This window comes from Pollachius pollachius, assembly GCF_949987615.1.
Source record: "Pollachius pollachius genome assembly, chromosome: 9".
Classification (NCBI taxonomy): domain Eukaryota; kingdom Metazoa; phylum Chordata; class Actinopteri; order Gadiformes; family Gadidae; genus Pollachius; species Pollachius pollachius.
Genome location: NC_136942.1, coordinates 22,245,004 through 22,265,059, shown reverse-complemented (window position 1 = coordinate 22,265,059; position 20,056 = coordinate 22,245,004). Strand labels below are relative to the sequence as shown.

General features: G+C 45.5%; 1 protein-coding gene across 4 annotated transcripts in view; it reads left to right on the top strand.

Moving 5' to 3' along the window:
• The first annotated feature begins 5,679 nt into the window (after positions 1-5,679).
• Positions 5,680-20,056, top strand: part of tjp1b (tight junction protein 1b) — a 37,431-nt gene continuing 23,054 nt past the window's right edge. For 2 of the 4 annotated variants that reach the window (XM_079743651.1, XM_079743648.1), the window contains exons 1-7: positions 11,201-11,367; positions 17,350-17,406; positions 18,008-18,132; positions 18,237-18,339; positions 18,665-18,995; positions 19,358-19,464; positions 19,843-20,011. In XM_079743651.1, coding sequence (XP_079599777.1) covers positions 17,359-17,406; positions 18,008-18,132; positions 18,237-18,339; positions 18,665-18,995; positions 19,358-19,464; positions 19,843-20,011 — 883 coding nt within the window. In that variant the 5' untranslated portion in view covers positions 11,201-11,367; positions 17,350-17,358. Of the gene's footprint in view, positions 5,801-11,200; positions 11,368-17,349; positions 17,407-18,007; positions 18,133-18,236; positions 18,340-18,664; positions 18,996-19,357; positions 19,465-19,842; positions 20,012-20,056 lie in introns of those variants that run through there. The other 2 variants (XM_079743649.1, XM_079743650.1) reach the window with 2 other exon arrangements.

The window sequence follows — 20,056 nt, the reverse complement described above, 5'->3', positions numbered from 1 at the left end:
AAGCAAAATGACCATTCTAGTGCCTCACAATAATGGAGGCTCAGTCCCGCTGAAGAATGAATTGTGCATACAGCGTAGATCATCTCATTGATGCATGTGCTGCTCAGCCGTTTGAGTGCCACCACGCGGGGTCAAGTGAAGGACACTCCCGGTGATGATGTAATGGTGAATCAAGATGGTGGCCGGGGTGGAGATCCTCCAGCAGGAGAGTGAAACGCTGAGGAGTTCTAGGGCTGTTCCTCAAGGAGGAGGATGGCAGAGTACAGCATCACAGAGAAGGAGTTCTGTTGATCGAATTCAATCATTTCAAAAATGACTTACGTTTCTCTGAGGGATTGTCCGTTGGCCACAGATTGGTTAAAAGATACAGTTGATTACTGAATTAAAGATACCAAGCAGAGAACCATTATATTGAATCAATGGTCCTCCATTAATGACTTAGAGTAGATTTGGTTGAGTTTGAACTCTGAACCAGTTTTAATTAATTAATTGATTGTTTAAGACTGTACTTCTCTGCATATATTATTATATATTACATCTATATATATACGACCATTTGCCACTCAGCATTTAAGAAGAGACAGTTTATTTAAAGCAACTTACAGTGTAAACATTCTACTTGTTATTCACACTCAACATTAGAGAGGTTAGTCAGTGTAATTTATGCTTAACATTGCAGAGCAAATGAATCAAGAGAGAGAGAGGAGAGAGAGAGAGTGCGAGAGAGAGGAGAGAGAGGTGAGCGAAAGAGAGAGAGAGACTGTTATTTTCTGTGTAAGAGTATGAGTGTGTGTGTGTGTGTATGTGTGGTTGCACATGTAGAATGTGTGTTGATGCCCAGGGAGGCACCATATGCTGTTTAGACTCCGAATCATCCCATCACAACAGACCCGTGGGTGGACAGCACCTTCTCCATCTTGAGTCTCCCTCCCCCTTCCATGCGGTCATCATCCCAACCCTTAATACTTCCAACATGTATCATCAGACTTGCAGCATACAGATTCATGGACATGTGTTTGTCTTGACAATACCAACAAAAATGATTCATATCCCTCATATGGGCAACCATCGCAGAAGCCTTTGTGTGCGTGTATGGATGGATGTGCCATGTTGTAGTGTTCAGCTGAAATCCTGTAGAGGGCAGAGTTATACTACCGTAGCATATAAGACACTGATACCGCACAGGCGATTGCACACTTAAACATCATTGTTTTTGGTACTGAGTGAATATGAATAAGATGGAGTTAATACTTTCTTTGCAATTCTGTGTTCTTTCTTTTTACATCCCTAATTGTGTGTGTTTTGGTAGTTGATGTGTGTTATTTTCCATTGATGTGAATTGCTGCTACAACATTTCAATTTAAAATCTATTTATTATTTTTTAAAATCGAATCTATTTATCGCCATCTATTATGCCCTTAAATGGTGTCTTGCCCATTAAGTTGTATGTTTTCATTGTATTTTATGAATGATTGTGTTAATGATTGACATCAGAAGAAACCATACAAACCAAATAAGAAATGGTATAACTAAGCAGAAAATGGTTACATACAATTATGTTTATTATGTGTATTGATACATCAGAAGTGCTGTCCATCTTCTCCCAATCGCCCTCAGTCCAATACATGCTTTAAAAACATGCTCACTGCTAGCCCGTTCTGAAGGAGATCTATGTACTATTGCCGGCTTAAATGTTACTTTCTTACTCACTTTTTTGTTACTTACTTTGTTTTGTTCAAATATCGATGTGTCATGCTATTGTAGTTCAAATAATGTCAATTTATTTTCAGTACAATTGTGAGGCGGTGGAGATTTATAGTAGGGTCCGCTGTATCTCTGCAGTGCAGTAAATTATTTGTGTTGTTCTTTTTTGTATCTCTTCCTGTTATCAAAGACCTCCAGCTGCCCCCCGCCCCCTCGTACCGACCCCATGCATCAGTCTACAGGGGGGCACTAAACCCTGAGCTACACTTATCCCTGGAGCTCAAGGTTTTCAGAAGAAAAAGGGGGAAAATAAAATATAAACATTTATATGCGGGGTTGTACCAACGACATAGTACCTATTTTACCATTTATATTGACATGAGGATGTGATGACATGTGATAGAATCAAATGTCAGGCTGAGAATTGCAAATGGAATGTTTCCGCTCGGGTGCGTTTCTGAGTAATTGGTCTCATTGGGTAACATGAGAGGATCTTTAGAGACTTAATGGCTAATTAAGAGGTTTAATTAATTCCCCTTACCGATTGCCCAGCTGTCTGCGATATTATAACTCTCGGAATCTCGTAATAGGCACGCACACACACATACACAAACATAAACACGCACACACACACACACACACACACACACACACTCCAGGGTGTCTTTCACTAAATTTCATGCACGTGGTCAAACTTGAAATTAACCCACATGTCACAGCACACAATTAAACGAGGAAGAATAAAGGTTTAGGCTCCAGTCATGAAATACATTTGAGGCTGCATTGGATTGATTTGTTTCCGGTGTGACACTTCTTTAATAATCAATATAACTGCGCAATTGTCAAACAAGTATCTCCTGGCATTGATGTAAGGGAACACCCGCGGGACACTTTCAGAAACACAAAACCAAAACCTTGGAGAAGACAATGTAATTGGGGTTAAAAAATCAGAAGTTATTTCCCTTTGAGTTATGGACAAACCTGGATAAACAATGTGTCACAGTCATACTCAAATATATTAATTAGTGGCTTGGAAGTTCCTCCTTGTATATAATTAGCCATAAATCTGTGGAACGCACCATGCTTTATTGAAAATCGACAACAAAATTTAAAGCACTAAAATGGTTTGCAACCAAATCAAATATATTAGTTTGCTTTTCATTATCAATGGCTATGTTTTCCTCTCAAAACACCCATGCACATTAACCATGGTGCTTTACTGCAATCCATAGCATTTAAGTTGGAACCCAATCACATAATGTAACAGGATCTAACCAATATTATTGAGCCGGAAAGCGATCACATGTAGTCTAAATGTACATTATGTTCTTCCAACTACTACTTCCCTGCTATTTCCACCCTACAGCTTCATGAACCAATAAACGTAATTATTTTGCAGAGCATCTATTTAGTACATAAAGCTATTCCTGCCCTCGGTTAGCACTTTCTGCTTGCTTGGGCGGGAACTGTTTCTGCTTCTGTTTTAAGTTCTAATGTCTACAGCTGCACCACACCCTCCTTCTGCTGGAGGTGCTTTAACACTGCTGAGAAGAAGCTTAACTTGCTCCTCAATGAAAGTGCCATTGGTTGATTGTAAAAAGGAGAACACAAGAGTATTTACAATGGACACCTCTAGAAAGATATCTCTACTAAAGAGAATGTCACACAATAAACACATTTTTTAAATAATATTTTATAATCCCTTATCTTTTAGCAACTGTGGTTTGGAGTCTGCTATCGGTCAGATGACGGGCTCGGAGTGCTTGTGTTAAATCGCTGCAGGGTTGCATTTGATGATTTCAAAATCATTTCAGAAATGATTGTTATGCAGCCAACCTGGATCAGTTATATTCTCCTGTGCAGTGTGCATGGGGCACACCTAAAGCATATAGCACCACAGGGGGCATTTCACTCTACAGAAAATACATTTTCTAACCTCCTGTCTTCTTTTTATATTTTAGACGCCGTTGTTTAAATGGTCAATGGGAGAGTGAGGAGGCATGATGCTCTCTCACTGCAGGCCGTTAAAGCCCAGGGCTGTAAGAGCAAGCATTGCAAACACTAGTGTTAACAGAGGTTGTTTCAAGGACTTGTATAGGGAGCATGAGGCAGTAAAATCAGACAAGACAAGTGACTCCTCTCAGGATCAGAAAGCTGCAGTATCATATATGTTTACAGTGAGAAGGGTGATTGTCTTTTGATTGGCTGATATTGTTCTTGGCGGCTGGCCTTGTCACTTTTGAATAATTGATCATCCCACATGATGGATGATGTCTCAGACCCTGTTCACCACCTCACTAGTTCATATACTCACCTCTTTTAACGTTAGAAACCCTAGAACGGGTGTAGGCTCGCAGGTCATAAATAAACAACAGCTGTAGTTCTCCACCTCACTGAACTTGTCACATATGACTCCGCTGAAATACATTTCATGCCGTTTCCATCTGGAGAAATATGTTGTTCATTTGTTGTGCGACCTGATGTCTGTGCACGACCGCCCTTGTTTATAATATTCTTATGACCTTGGCCAACCCACCCTCTTCATCCTAGACCCCCCCCTCCCCCCCCCCCCCCCCCCCCCCCCCCCCCCCCCACACACACACACACACACACACCACCCATACACCCACAGGCACACACACACACACACACACACACACACACGCGCACGCATAAACACACCCCCTCCCCTCCCCCCCTCCTCCTGATCCTCCCAATGGGTTCTGCAGTGAAGAGCCTTACGTCAGCAACATTGCGGGACCTCTTTGCTCCTCCAGCATTTATCCCCCCCCCGAACCATCTCGGCTCCACCAGCCGCCTCCTCCTGCTCATTAGGGCGGGAGGCAGAGGTGACAAGAACGGTCACGCTATCACTAAGTGTAAATAGAAGAGAATACACGATGGAAGGGGACACATAGACATTACAGACTTCTAGAGAAGACCAGAGACACGTGACAAATCTGTGGGATAGGAAAAGAGCCAATGCATGGAACTCAATGAGCAGGAATTAGAAAGGAGATATTGGTGCAATGCACAATTTACCTTGTACTGTATATTGATAAAAATTGTAATACCGCACGGAAATAAGTGATGCACACCATGAGGAATACACAGGCCTGTTATCATTATGTTATTGGGCATTGCAATCCCTAGAAGACAATCTTAGTTTAATGAACATTGTTATTTTACATGTTGCTGTATCCTAAAGTTGTATAACAGCACAGGTGTTGTTGGCAAAATACAGTTGCACATGATTAGCAACTTTTACATGTAAAGGGTAAAATGCTTCTGCATTTTATATATATATATATATATATATATATATATATATATATATATATATATATATATATATATATATATATATATATATATAAAATTATTCACATTCCAGTAGAGTAAAGGAAATACAACCAGCAAAAAACGAAGCTGTACATTTTACAGCATTATACCAGTAATAAGTCATTACCTTACTATACTTAACACAAGAGCCTGTGTTTAACATAAAAACTGAAGACGCATCAAAAGGTCAAATAATGTAGTTAATAATTTAGTAAATATTGTTAATGTTGGCCATCACTTCAGCTCCTGTCCAATTGGCAGAAGTCAAAAAGCTCAAGTGATTGACTGACGGCCCAAAGAAAAAAGTATCAACACAAAAGAACACCATTGGTTTGACCTTTTTGTTTTACGTTTTTAGACTGCGCTTGCAGTGTGTGTGAACCATTAGTTTGAAACCAATACTCCTAAAGCTAAATACAGTCAAGATCCGGGTGCTTCATTAATTTCATCGACGGTCTCCACCTCTCCGGCGGAATGGCGCTCGGCGTTGCGTGCAGAGATGCTGCTCTGAGGCTGCACCTCTGAGGAGGCTGCATCCCCGGTCCACCCGGGGATAAATCTCGATGGTCTATTCCTAGCGAGCCTGTCACTGTCACCGCGCGGTGAGGGAGATCCAAGTGCACCAGCGGAGGGGGGAAGGCGTCCAGTGCTGCCATTGCAGTGCGGCTGCTTTGGAGCCAAGAGGAAAACTAGTAATTCCTTTGGCGTAAGGGGGGTTCAGACACAACGAACTGAGGACCACGACTCTGTCAAGGTGATTGCTTTTCTTGCGTTGTTTTCCCGTGTGTTTCGTCCAGCCGAGGCGCGCTGCGGGTGGAGGCGCGCTAGCGGCGAGCGGCGCGGCGGGGCTAGGCGCGCTAGCGGCGTTGCGTCTCTGCGCTATGCGCTCAGGTTAGCCTTCGAGCTAACAGCTATGTGGACGGGGGCTTAACAACAACGTTTACCGTCCTACGCTGTTATTGTTGATCGGACATTATGCAGGCGGTGCAAACAGCGCGGTCGGTAACCACTAGCGGGCTGTCAGCTGTCTCAGTCCGCTGCGTGCCGCACCACCAGATAGCGATAGCTACAGCTAGCCTGTGGGACAAAATGTCGGCCAGCAGGGATGCACTGACCAAAGAGGCTTCACTGGTTAGAAAATAGAGGATATATGCACGATAAACAGTGCTGCTGCTGCTTCAGCCATGCAGTGAGGGGTGAGCCGACACCCGCAGGCAGCCGTCATTAGTGTTCCTCTGCGGACAGAAGGTCATCCAGTGGCTCGTCTTGTTGTGGTCTGGTGCTGGATAGCAGCTCCGATGGGAGGGTTACTGGTAGGCTGGCTATCTGAGTGATGTCCTGCAGAACTGAACTGGTAGGTTACTGGGAGGCTGGTAATTTCCTGCAGGACTGAACTAGTAGGTTACTGGGAGGCTGGTAATGTCCTGCAGGACTGAACTTGTAGGTTACTGGGAGGCTGGCTATCTGAGTGATGTCCTGCAGAACTGAACTAGTAGGTTACTGGGAGGCTGGCTATCTAAGTGATGTCCTGCAGAACTGAACTAGTAGGTTACTGTGAGGCTGGCTATCTGAGTGATGTCCTGCAGAACTGAACTAGTAGGTTACTGGGAGGCTGGCTATCTGAGTGATGTCCTGCAGAACTGTACTAGTAGGTTTCTGAGAGGCTGGCTATCTGAGTGATGTCCTGCAGAACTGAATTAGTAGGTTACTGTGAGGCTGGCTATCTGAGTGATGTCCTGCAGAACTGAGACCCACACTGACCCAGGGAGCGGTGGGGAACATCTGGTGTTGAGGAGGTGGAGGTGCTGGCCCTTCTTGTGTGAGGAGATGTTTGGGCGTGAGGTCCTCCTTGGTGGTTTAGTTGGTGATCAGACAGCCTCCAGGTCACCTGTTAAATATTGATCTGCGACTTAAAGAGCAGGAACCAGCTTCTTTTTCTGTTAAGCTTTAGACAGTATAATGTGAAGTAGTTCTAGTTCTAGTGTACATTCTTATTTATTTGATTTTAAATATGTTCAAAGTCAATCTTTTAATTCATGAAGATCATACACATAGGATGAAATTGAGTTCCGTAGTGTGTAAAATAGCTACAGATTCCAATAAGATAAGGATAAAGCAAAAAGTCAGAGCATCAATGGTCCTATTAATTATAAGTTGTGCAGCAGCCATCTGCAAATTTAGATGAAGACAAGTATAATGGACTGCTTTCTAATGATATGAATGAATGGGTTAAGGCTACACACTGCCTAAAGGCATGCATTTAGAGAAATTTGTAAGATAACTGGAAATGTTTCTTTGAGACGCATTACAGAAACCAAACCAAGACTGAAAATAAACTTGAATAAACCCTCCATCGCAATGTGTTGCAGAGGAGTCACCTATGCTGAGATACTATGTAGGCCTAAATGTGAGGCGGGACAGCAGTTTCCTAATTGCCAGGCCATATGTTGCCAGAGGTCATTCAAAATACAGCAGGTATCAAAATGGTGGCTCCAATGGTGCAGAATCCCAATCAGGCTTAATGCATAGGCCTGTGTAAATCTGTATACTTGTAAATTGTTATTCGGGGATGCTCTGTAATTATAATTATTAAGGCTTTCAAATTTGAAAACCCTTCCAGTCAGAATCTGCTCTTTCTCTAAACGGTGGTCGTGGCTCCTTTATAAACGTTTATTGCCCCTTTTGTCTTGGCTTAAATCAGTGTGAGGGAGAGACAGTGGGATGCAGCCGGGCGTTTGTGCTTATCAGCACATTCCTGCTGTGTGTGTGTGGGGCACTGATAACTTCCACAGGGCTGATTGAGTTCAGGGGCTCAGGCCATGTGTGCTTCAGACAGATTCCCAGGCTCTGCTTATATCATCACAAAGCTCTGCAGTAGTGCTTGAGAGAAGCTGCTGGACTCAGAATGGTTTCAGACCAGCGCTGTTACCAGTGATGAGATGTTTCTATCCCTACAGTCAATTATAATGTAGGGGTGGGCAATGTTGGCAACAAATAATATCCAAATAGTTCTGATCATTTTGCAGCTATCATAAAATATTTTTGTGTAGAAAGTCGGTTTGATCAGCTCATCTAAAAGGAGCTGCTGGTCTGTTGTAAATGCACAGAGCAAACAGACATCTTAGGCTCTCACAAATTTATAAGTTGTATGAAAAAGAGACAACTTTGATCTCTAGCAATATAAATAGATTACATAATTAAACATTTAGCAAACAGTCAATCCTCTGTGTCGACTGTTTATTATTAACAAGAACCCATTTCCAGTTTTGGATCAGCGAAAAATATAATGGCATGTGTACAGCAAAGTTGAGCCAGGTCTGGGAATCAAACCTTCCTCTCTGGTCAGAGCCTCTCTCCCCTCGACAGCCGAGGGCATCGGTGGGACGCCAGCGCCACCTGGCCTGTTGCCCGCTCACGCTGTCGTTCACAGAGCGTGTCAGAACGTACGTGTGTATGGACGATGTAGGGGGATCTAGTTAAATAAAGTTAACAAGGCTACCCTGGTGTCTCTGGTCCCTTCAATCATAATGCTGTAGGAATATATCATGCAACATGGGCTCAGAAGTGCTGACTCCCCTCACAGATTATGTAGGATGTCCTCAATAAAGACAGGGAAACAAAAACGATATGTAGAGTAAATGTATCTTTACATCAGGTACTTGACCATTCAACAGGAAAATGCATGAAAAACAAATAATTTTGATAAACAATCGTGTCCTACTGCCGCATTTCGTCCTTCCACCAACATATCCTATGTGTTTAGAGGATAAATAATAACTGAGTTTCACTGTTTAATCCAAGTGTAAAATAGTGGTGAACAGTTTGCTGATGAGCAGGATTTCAGTTTGTGTGCATTTTGAGCATTCTGAAATACATCCATGCTTTTTGAGACGTTAGTTTTTCAGCCTGTTTCCCTGTTCCATAACTAAAGTAGATGTCGGTGATGACTGTATATGACCCAAGCCAATACAATCACAAATAATAATTCAGACATTCTGAAAGATGGTGTATGTACAGTAGTACAGTTTGAGATATACTATTTGTTATTTGGAGGTTTCAAATGTCCAGGTTAATTGCAGTATGCAATGTATGTTCACTTGTTGGCATTTGTTTCTTATGTATACTACCGTTTTCAAAGTCGAAAGACTTGCTAGCAAGGCTAATTTGAGGCCCCAGACGAGCCATGGCTAAGTGCTGTGTGTGGTCCTAGTGCTGGCTGTCTGCCTCCCCCTCCTTTCAGCTGGGACAGGCTCTGGAAAAGGCAGCCCTGAAAAAGGCAGCAGAAGGAGGTGGATGAGGGGTTCTTGTCCCCCACTTTATTTCGTTTTTTGTGTCCGTGGTTTTACCTTCAACCATTCAGGAAAGAAATGAGAATGAAAGCAGCAAAGAATAGTGAAACTGAGGCTCCAAATAAAAACAGTTGCTTTAGAGAGGTTGAAGCCGGTTTAGTTCTCCAGTTCTCCACCACATCCTGGTCCCAGCAGTAGTACACAGAGGGCTGAAGCAGTACAGCGGATGTGGGACTGCAGGAGTTCGAGTTACAGAGACTTCCACCCATGTTCCTTACATGTCTCCTGGTGGATGTGGACATGATTAATTATAGACTGCGTGGGGAGGCTCGGTGGAATGGGGTAGATATGCAAGGAATCTGACTGTCACCACCCCATGGCTTCTCAATCAGGGAAGTAAATGTATCCTGGTAGGATATAGCCTGACCAACAGCCTGGCAAGTGCATTGGATGATTTAAATAAGGCAGTGGTGTCCATGCACACACATTTCGTTCTCCACAAAGTGGCAAGTGTTTTATTTTCTGAACAAAATGATTGATCATCAGTTTGTGGCTTGCTGGTTTGTCAGCCACACAAGATAACGTTTAGTGCACGCCAGTGAACCACAGCATTTGACAATATATGAGGTATTAGGCTGAACACATAAGGGTCAGTATACAGGAAATAGTTGTGCTATTGCCCCGTTTGCAACTCCAATCAGTTGTAATGGTTTCCGCAAACCACACTGGCTTTTTTGCATACCAAGGACATACAGGCTTATTATTTATCATCAGAGCTGAATACTGGTGCTGATGCTGTTGTTACTCCTCTGTCGGCTGTGGAGCAAGGCTTCTAAGCATCCAGCTCATCTTTGCTCTGACTTTTGCTCAGCTAGTTGCACACACAGCTCTGAAAGCAAGTGGATTGGAAGGAATTGCAGTATATTACATTTATTTTTGCTTGGGAAGGGATTCTGCTGGTCTATGGATTGTCTAAATTATGATACACTAGATAATAGCATTTGTGTTGTAACAGAATATCTACAGAACGCTTTAGTTTGCTGCAGATGTTAGCAATACATTTGTATTATCAATGTTGCCCTTATAAAATAATGTAGTGGTAGAATATGTATTTATTTAGACCATATTATGGAAGCTCATGTTATGCTGTTGTGGATTGATACAAGTCTGATCTATTCCCCTGACCCTAATCCCACTTCACATTTTTCACATCACAATTTATGGCTAGGAGCTTTTAAATCATGTTTTATTTGTATCTGCCTTAATAATTCACCTCAACAAATAGTTAATAAAGCAAATTTCTTCCATTGCTGATAAGCAGTATCGATACGCATCCGCAGTACCACCACTGCATGGCTCCTCTAGGGCTAGCTCTGTATTGTCTTTGCTAACGTGTTTCGCCTTGTAAATGTTAATGTTGGCCCTAATTTATGCATGTAATGCAGCACACCTGTGCAGGAAGGTCATTATTGTAATGTACCACACGCAGGGTGGATTGATGGGGCTCTGCCGTGGCAGCGGCACTGCGAGGGTTAACTCCGATACAGCAGTTTACACTGCGGCTGGATGCTAGCTCAGAGGAGACCCATGCTGTAGCAGCACTGCAGATCCCACACACGGCTCCGCCAGGAGGGACTCGCCTCCGTCCTCTGAGCGTGGAGACGACAAAGGGAGAGGAAGAGTGGGAAGAAATGAACAGAAGGATGTTGGGAGAGAAAGCAGAGATCCAGCAGGGAGACGGAGGCGGTGACCGTGTAGTGGTGAACGTAGCGTGTCTCTGACGCGGGGCTCGGCCTGCCTGCCCCGTAGCTCCGCCTCGAGACGCTCCCGGAGCCAAGAGGCACGGAGAGGGGGGTAATGGGGAGGAACGCACCCAGCTCCTACTGTAGAGCTCTGCTGGAGGGACACTGAAAGCTTTCTTTATTTTTAAAACTAAATAGTCTCTGACTGGATGTAGGGAGCAGACTGAGTGTGGGAAGCCTTTTTTTGTTTTGTTTTTACACGTCTGCTGTGATGACCCGCATACACAGATGTAAGTACCTTTTGACATTTTATGTAAACATACTACAAACATGACTTGCCTTAAAATAAATGCTCAGATTCTTACAGTTCAACAGGTTGAAAGAATGTTGCAGAAATCATTTATCCATTCCTTTATTCAGTGGCTTCTAATGTTCTTTAACTGTAATCAGTTCTATGTGTTGTAAATGTACCTTTGATCTGTTTGGTGATGCTGCAGCCCTCTCTCTCACGGTCCTCGGTAGCAGAGCTGCAGTGTAGTGGGCTGAACCCCATCCTATGTGCAGAGCGTCACTGCCCCCCCCTGGGACCCCCTCCCTGGTGCTGCTTTGAATAGCGTTATTCCCTGAGGCAGGCTAGTTTCAGCAGATGTCAGCAGTCATAGGCACATCGTTTTCAATCCCTGAACTCATCAATCAATCTGATGGTGCTTGTTTTTACCTGGGCTGCAAGTGAGCAGGTAAGAGTTCAGTCCCACAGTCGGCTCAGGCTGCAACTCAAACACGTGTTCTGCAGGCCATTGTGTCTCCATTGGACGAGACCTTCACTTCGTTTTGTGGGCTGGCTGGTTTCCTGTCATCACAGATTTTTGTTGTGTTGATCTGAACATCTCATCTAAAACGTTGCTCCAAGTTTTGATCTGACTTTTTCCCTGTTCCCCTGTTCCGGACCCTCTTCGGGGTGTATGTGTGGTTGTCATTGTTGAAGCGACGGGGTGATCTTAGTCGCTGGATGGACCCCCACTACAATGCAGGACAATGCAGTGAGTTCTCTTTTGGATGTTGTTCCTCTTGGTGTGAACACCCATTCTGCTACTCCTTTAGGATCAAACATGGTGAAGGGTTTGCTAGTTCCAGTATTAGATGAATTTTTCAGAATTAACCATCGGCTGGTCTGAAAAGAGAAATCCTACTTGCTTATATTGGGTGTAGGGGAGCCGACAGAGTCCATCAGTATTCTGGTGTCACATGTTGCTGTTAACTCCGGGTTTTGAGAGACGGTCTGTGTTCACCAGCATTCATCCAGCAGTTCTCACTTAACTCTGTTGCAGCACATCACAACGGCAGAATTACTCATGGTTATTTTTAGGACCGCTGTCCCATGGTAGCCAAAATTGAATAAGATTCTGCCGTGCCCCTAAACCATGCAGCTGCATCACATCTAGCCGGTTAATCAGAGGATGAACCACCCTGGGCAAACTGTCAGGCTCTTATTAAGCTATAACCATTGTTTCAGCCTCAGTCCAATTTCTCTCTCTCATCAGCAAGCTTGATGGGGCCTTTTTATCTTAATACTCTTCTTGATTAATTAATACTCTTAATGTTCCTTAGGCCTGAACTCCTGCAGCCAAACTACTAGAGTTGGTTAAGTCAAATGTTTTGGTTGGTGTTAATGTTATTTCACAGCATGTCAACCTGTACTGTTAAAAACATTGGGTAATTAGGTTATTGTTTTCCCTCTCATCCTAATACATGCAAAGGTTTATAATGCATTAATAATGACACAGTGATTGCCAAAATAAAATAACACATACATTTATAACCTGTAGTCTGGGTCCCATTAACTCACGTCACTAGAAAAGCAAACGCACATTAAATTGAAGATTTGTCATGTTAAAATGGGTATGTACTTGAATAAACAAGAACGGGCAAACCATGAACGATTACAAAAAATATTTGAATAAATTATAGTTTAGAAAATCTATTTTATAATATATTATGTGTTGTGGTAAAGTTAGGAATCAGGATATATAATGAAATAGTCCAAAATAAAGCCTTCGGCATGGAATAATGTTGTTGACACACATCTCAATAGCAGTTAAGTGGTTTGAAAGTGTTATTTTTGCTAGAAAGTTATTAACGGGATGAGTCCCGTGAGTCTAGATGTTTGGACACTCTGAGACACTCTCCAAGCAGGCCGGCGGGCAGACGCACTCCTCTGCAAAGCCATCGTTGGTCAATATTTCTACACAATAGGCCAAGCACCCTGTTCTAAAGAATAGCCCAATTCAAATACAATCGAACAGGATCCGTCTCACGTTTCAACAATGTTCCCAATGAATATAACATTCATATGTTGAGAACTGTTGAGAACTGATTCCTGCTAGCTCTACGACAGGGAAAAGCAGGTAAAAATATCAGTGGAGCTCCTGTGTGGCTGTTAAGCACATAGACTGTACATATTAAACAGGTTCAACTGACGATGACTCGATAGTTGTGCATTGGTTTAAACTATCGCAGACTTGTTTTTGCACACCGTTGCTCAAGGACGTACTGGTTTAGAATGTATTCAATTAGAGTTTCTAGTATGTTCTGCATCCTTAGTTAAAACTAGTCGACTTGATTCCCTCCTCTGGAAACCCGTGCTGAACTCGTAATGCAAGTAGCAGTCGTGCTGTAGTCCTTCTGCGACTGTGAAAAACCAAACCGGGGATGACATGTTTGCTATTTTGTTCCCTAATACTAGGAACCAAAACACATGGCTCCTTTTAAGCCTGACGGTTAAGCCACTGGAAGCAATATTGGCCTAGAATTATCAACTCTATTCGTCGCACTAGAAAAATGTTTTATCTGAACCATACATCATTATTCATAGTAACACAGATTTCCCAATTTCTGTGGTTAATTCATCTGACAGATATTTATGGTTCATGTCTTATCACTTCAAACTGAATCTGCTAATATGAACATGTTGCTTGTGTGTTTCTGTTGAATACATATGCCGGGTTCTGGCCATGGCGTTCCTCTCCTATCACCCATGCTCGGCTGCTCGCTCCATCTGTGTGACCGCGTTGGTTCCCAGGTTGCCTGGTTCTAATCCCCCTTGCATGACCCAGCCGTCGTGCTGTCCCTTCAGCGGCTAGGGGCTGCCAGCACTGGCTCCGCTCCGTGGAGTTTCTGTTGGCATGCGTTGGCCGTGGCCATAAAGGGCGATGTACAAGAGGGCCACAAGAAATCCTCAATGACTAGATAGTGAAACGGTGGACTACTAGCGGCACAGCTTATGGGCGACACTTCTGAGAGCAGACCCACCGTAGCTCTCGTAACACTTAACCTGTTAGCCTGGCTAAGGTAAGACATGTTTGTAGGTATCGTTGTGCAAGCATGTCCCCATGGATGGAGATCGGAGATTTTTTCACCTCACTTTTGGAAAATATTCAACTTTCTTCAGCCTTTACGTCTCAGGCAACTCGTTAACAGGGCAAAGCAGGAGGTGAAGGTTCCGTCCCCAAAGGGAAGTGTGTGTGTGTGTGTGTGTGTGTGTGTGCTGTGTGTGTGTGTTTGTGTGTGTGTGTACGATTTGGGAGCCATAGTTTTTTTGTGGTTGCAAATGAAATTATGCAGTGTCCTTTTTATTAGCCTTCCAGTTCAGTGGAAAGCACCTAAAAATCCAAAGCAAATGTAGCAAAGGTCTAATGCATCAGCATTTCCACTGCACTGATCCGCTGTAGGGGACAGCGGTATACATCCTGGTCCGCTCAGAGCAAACCTTCAGGAGGGATTTCAGCACTCCTGTTAATATTCACTATCGGAAAACTTTTCTCAAGCCAATGACTCTTTTCAATGCCTTTCCGATTCCTTAACTTTGTGCTCTTGTGGAGTGTTTGTACCTGGGCTTCTGCTGTTCCTGTATCAGTGGGAGGCAGGGGAAGTGAGTTTGCCAGGTATTGTCCCCTCCACCTACCTGGGAACACTTGTACCCGGACCCCTGGTACCGGGACCACCGGTCACAAACCGCTACAAAACGATGCTTTGAATGAGCCTGACTTTTCTACCCCACGGGTAAGGGAACCGGGGGGTAGAGCAAAAGCCCTCAGTTCCTGAGTCTCCTTAGGTGCCATGCTTGGCAGAAGAGCTCTGAGTGTTCTCACAATATGCTGAACTGCTGACCAAATATTCTAGACCCTATACTCTTGATATCAATGATGGGATGGTATATGTTTAAGAAAGGGCAGAACTCGGGCCCTTTGCTGCAATGCAGGCTTCAACAGCAATAAAGACTAAATTATGTATCTGAATATTGGTAACCACGAACGACAGATATTATAGATGTATTTATTCATCCTGTATCCATATTGCATACTGCATGTAATTTTAAGCCACGTCATATTGTAGGGTAAACTCTCCCAACGTGATCATAGCTTTTGGAACAAAAGTTCAGAAATCCTTTGAGATTTCATATGGATGTGAACTGTGTGTGTGTGTCCGGCCAGCTTTAGGGCCGGATTGGCCACAGATTTGACCATTTAAGGTCATCTGTTCGCAGGTCTTAAATCTACTCCCAGGATAAATAGGTTTCCAGCCTAATGCCCCCAATATAATTTATAAGGGGCGATGTAATGTCACAGCAGTCCTTCCAGGGCTGTTAATGTCCGCTGCTCCTTGTTCCCGCAGCCCGCCGAAGGAGAGCCGTGTAGGGCCCGGAGGATGGAGTTGAACGGACAAAGTGTGGATCGACTGCAGGTTACTACTGTATGCTGATCTGGTTTAGTGTGTCTAGGCTAGGGAGTTGAGCAGGCAAACTCTGCTGGATGTGTGTGAGGGTACGAGGACCTGCCCCTCCCCTTTGACATCAGCCAGAAGGACGCACCTGGCTCATGGGGAGGAGAGGACTTGAGGAGCAGCTCCTATCCATCCTGCTCAGAACCATGCTATTATCCCCCTCGTCCTGCCTCCCCTCTACCACTGTCTATTTTTTCTAACTCTGTGGCAGCAGGCTTCAGGATTTCTCTTCTCCAGAGTGGCTCCTGGGCGCCGGGGGACGCCGGCTGTAGAGAATGGAACTGAAACACTTGAGTCCTGTGCTGCAGACGGACTGAGACGAGGCAGGAGAACACACCGTGTATAAGGGCTCTACCCGTCGGCTCGTCAGTGTGTGTGAGCAGCTGGCCATGTGGAAGGCCTCACTCAGCCTCTCATCTCCGTCTGTGTGTGGATGAGGGGCTAGGCCTCGGCTGCACATACCGTCATTCAACATTTAAAACAATGCTCACCACATTCCGTTGAATATGCTGTATCTATATTATATGCTTATTGTGCTGCCCTTGTTATATATTTATGGTGAAATACATATTTTCCAGGATCATATGAACATCATATCCCTAGGCAGCTCGTATCCTTATCTAGCTCAGAATGCGCTGACCTCCAGCCCACGCAGAGACCGCCCTGCCGGCGGGAGTGGAGACGCGCCCGCAACGCTCCGTGTGTAAATGTTTCAGTCAATGGTTTTGGATTACGTACGGTCTGACTTAAATCGAGTGTTGGCTTTGGGTGGTTTTGGGTCCTGTAGTAAAACAGTGGAGGCTGTGGAACGTGGCTCAGCACATTCTCTGGCTGCCTTTCGCTGCAATGCAGAAAGAACTCAGATAAATAAATAAAGGCTTGGGGCCTCAGGTGGCCGTTATAAAGGGTCAACAGGAGGGAAACAGTCACATCTAAAGTCTTGGACTCTCCTCTCTGGATCTAATGAAGGAGGGTGGGCTCCTCATGTCCCCAGAAGCTCATGTTGGTAAGCAATTAGGACGTGCAGAGAAGAAGCATTTTATAACTCATAAAAAACAAGTAGGCCGTATCAATTCATGAGACCATTCATTTGTTTTTCTGTTGAAAAAGTATCATGATGTTTCCACATTAGTGCGATTGGACATTTTTGGTGTGGTGCATGTGGAAGGGAGTGTTGGGACTTGCCTTTGAGGAGCGTTTCATCATGAAGCCAACCAGAGACATTTACCAACGAGCAAGCAGTTTCAGCTGCTCTCCTAATCGGGATAGCAGGTCTCCCTCAATGGTCTGAGACCATCAAGAAACCGTTTCTTGAGGGTCCCTTGTAACAAACATGTGGATGTTTCCCAATCAGCCTAAAGGTTTAGGACAGGAGAAGGGATCCAATCCCTCCTTCACCACTGACCTGAGTCACACTGGAAGTGGTTGATTCAATGAAATCCCTCGACCATCAGAATCTTACCCTTTTCTGTGTCTTGCTTTTTGTCTTCCAGAGTACAGCAATGGAGGAGACTGTCATATGGGAACAGCACACAGTCACACTTCACAGGGTCTGTATTTCACCTGCCTTCACCGCATTCACTCGCACTCTCTCACCCCTTCCCCCTGATCTACCCCCCACCACCACCACACCATTCTCCTGGTGTTGACCGCGGCGGCCCACAGCTGTAGGAGAGTGTGCAGAGTCAGGAGAGCGGAGCAGCACAGAGGTCTTCCTCCTCCTCTGTCCCCAGCAGCCCTCGTGACCCGCTGCACAAAAACCGCCACAGATTAGCAGCGCTGCTCACACCCGTCCACCCCCGCTCGCTTTTATAGGAACACAGCCCAACTGGAAAACATTTAGCATTAGTTTTAATGATTTGTTCAGCTCCTAGTACGATCTCTCTGCTCGGTTGCAGGCCGACGTTCTCTGATCTTGAAAATTGGTTGTTGAGTCTATGTTCCAATACTGATATTAAAGGGCTTTCTTTTTTCAGAGTGGATATTTCATAACATCATATTTTTTCTTTACTGACACCAAGCGCCATCAAAATACTGATGAATGAAATCCAGTTTTGAGGGATTCTAGACATGCTTCCTTCATACTGTGTTCAGCTGGTCCTTGTCCCATGGTGCTGCTACCTGCTGGTGCTGACTTGTCTCTCTGTGCAGGCACCAGGGTTTGGCTTTGGCATCGCCATCTCAGGAGGCCGGGATAACCCTCACTTCCAGAGCGGCGAGACCTCCATCGTGATCTCAGATGTCCTGAAGGGAGGCCCGGCAGAAGGCCTGCTGCAGTAAGACGCTGGTTCTACGTCTTCAGACACTAACTCATCGGTGTGTTCCTCCACCTCTGAAGAGGCTCCAGCTGACCGCCGCTCTGCCTCTCTCTGCCCCCCAGGGAGAATGACAGGGTGGTCATGGTCAACGCCGTGTCCATGGACAACGTGGAGCACGCCTACGCCGTCCAGCAGCTCCGCAAAAGCGGGAAGAATGCAAAAATTGTAAGTGTCGTCGATATGGTGCTGCAACGCGACACCTTCTCAAATCTATTGGCACAATGAAGGAAAGAAGTCAGGGAATGATGGATGAAAAATGGATGTGATGGAGACCAAAGCCATGCCCAGAGCGAGGTTAGGCAGGCGGGCTGAAGGGGCGGTATATCACCAGGACCGCCGGGGTCCCTTCAGCGTTTAATGTAAAGGTTGTTGTTGTTTTTACGAGCTGTGTGTTGACTTGACGTATGTGTGGGGGGGGGGGGGGGGGGGGGGCCGGGGGCCGTCCGTTACCCAGCTCTGAGTTGCGTCCTCTTGTCTCCGCCCCCGTCAGACAATCAGGCGAAAGAGGAAGGTGCATGTGCCCATAGGCCGTCTGGGCGAGCGGGAAACCATGTCGGAGCACGACGAGGAGGAGGACAGCTACGACGAGGAGATCTACGAGACGCGCAGCGCCCGCAGCGGGGCCTACAGCGCCGCCTACAGCGCCGTCGGCGGGGCCACCGGCCGCCGCAGCGGGCGCAGCGGCGGACGCCGGGACCGCGAGCGGGAGCGCAGCGTGTCCCGGGAGAGGAGCCTGTCCCCGCGCGCCGACCGCCGCGGCCAGCACGTGCCCCCGCCGCGGCCCGCCAAGGTCACGCTCGTCAAGTCCCGCAAGAACGAAGGTGAGCCTCTCAAACTCCGGGAGGATAGCGCCGCCCGCTTGGCCTCAGAACAACGCTGACGCCCTTTACTGGCTCGTAAATTCCCGCTACATGCAAGACGGTCACATTTTGGTCGGCGCTAAGTATGGACCCAAGGACCCTGGGGTTGTGATTATTGAGTTGGCAGGATGAGGGGACTGCCTGACCATAGTCCAAATTAAATTAAAGCGAAGCCCAATAAATCCAAGTCAAAGAGCGATTAATCTTCTTAAGACGGCACCCCTGAAGGCCAAATCCTGGCGAGGGGGGCGGTGAGCGACCGGTCAGAGGGCCGCTCAGCTCTGTGCTGACATGCTCTCTGTTGCTGTCGTTCACTCTGTAAGCAGAATATGGCCTGCGCCTGGCCAGCCACATCTTCGTCAAGGACATCTCCCCCGAGAGCCTGGCATTCCGGGACGGCAACATCCAGGAGGGGGACGTGGTGTTGAAGGTGAGGCCGGGGGTCATAAGAGAGGTCATAAGAGACATACTGGTCATAAGAGACATGCTGTCCGCTAAATCACATTATTGAGTCACCCCCACCCAACCTCCTAATGATTGGTCCCTGAGGAGGGCAGGTGCTGACATTAGCATAAATCGAACATAAATTAGACACAAATAAAACCAGGCTGCTAAAGTTGTTTCAAAAACGTTTCTTCAGATCTTCTTTTAAATGACATTTTTACAGTACGAAATACAATATATTAGTATATTGTGAATAACAATTCCTCACCATGAACCACATCAGCTGGTGACTGTACCCATCCGTAATCACAGAGTAGAACTAATTTGCTGACTGCAATCTCTCTCTCTGTCCCGCCCGCCTCAGATTAACGGCACGGTGACGGAGAACCTCTCCTTGATAGATGCCAAGAAGCTGATAGAGAGGTCAAAGGGCAAGCTAAAAATGGTGGTGCAGCGGGACGAGAGGGCAACGCTGCTCAACATCCCTGACCTCGACGACAGCATTCCCTCCGCCAACGCCTCTGACAGGGACGGTGAGTCGGCTCCTCAGCCACGCCGCCATGTATACCCCCCCCCCC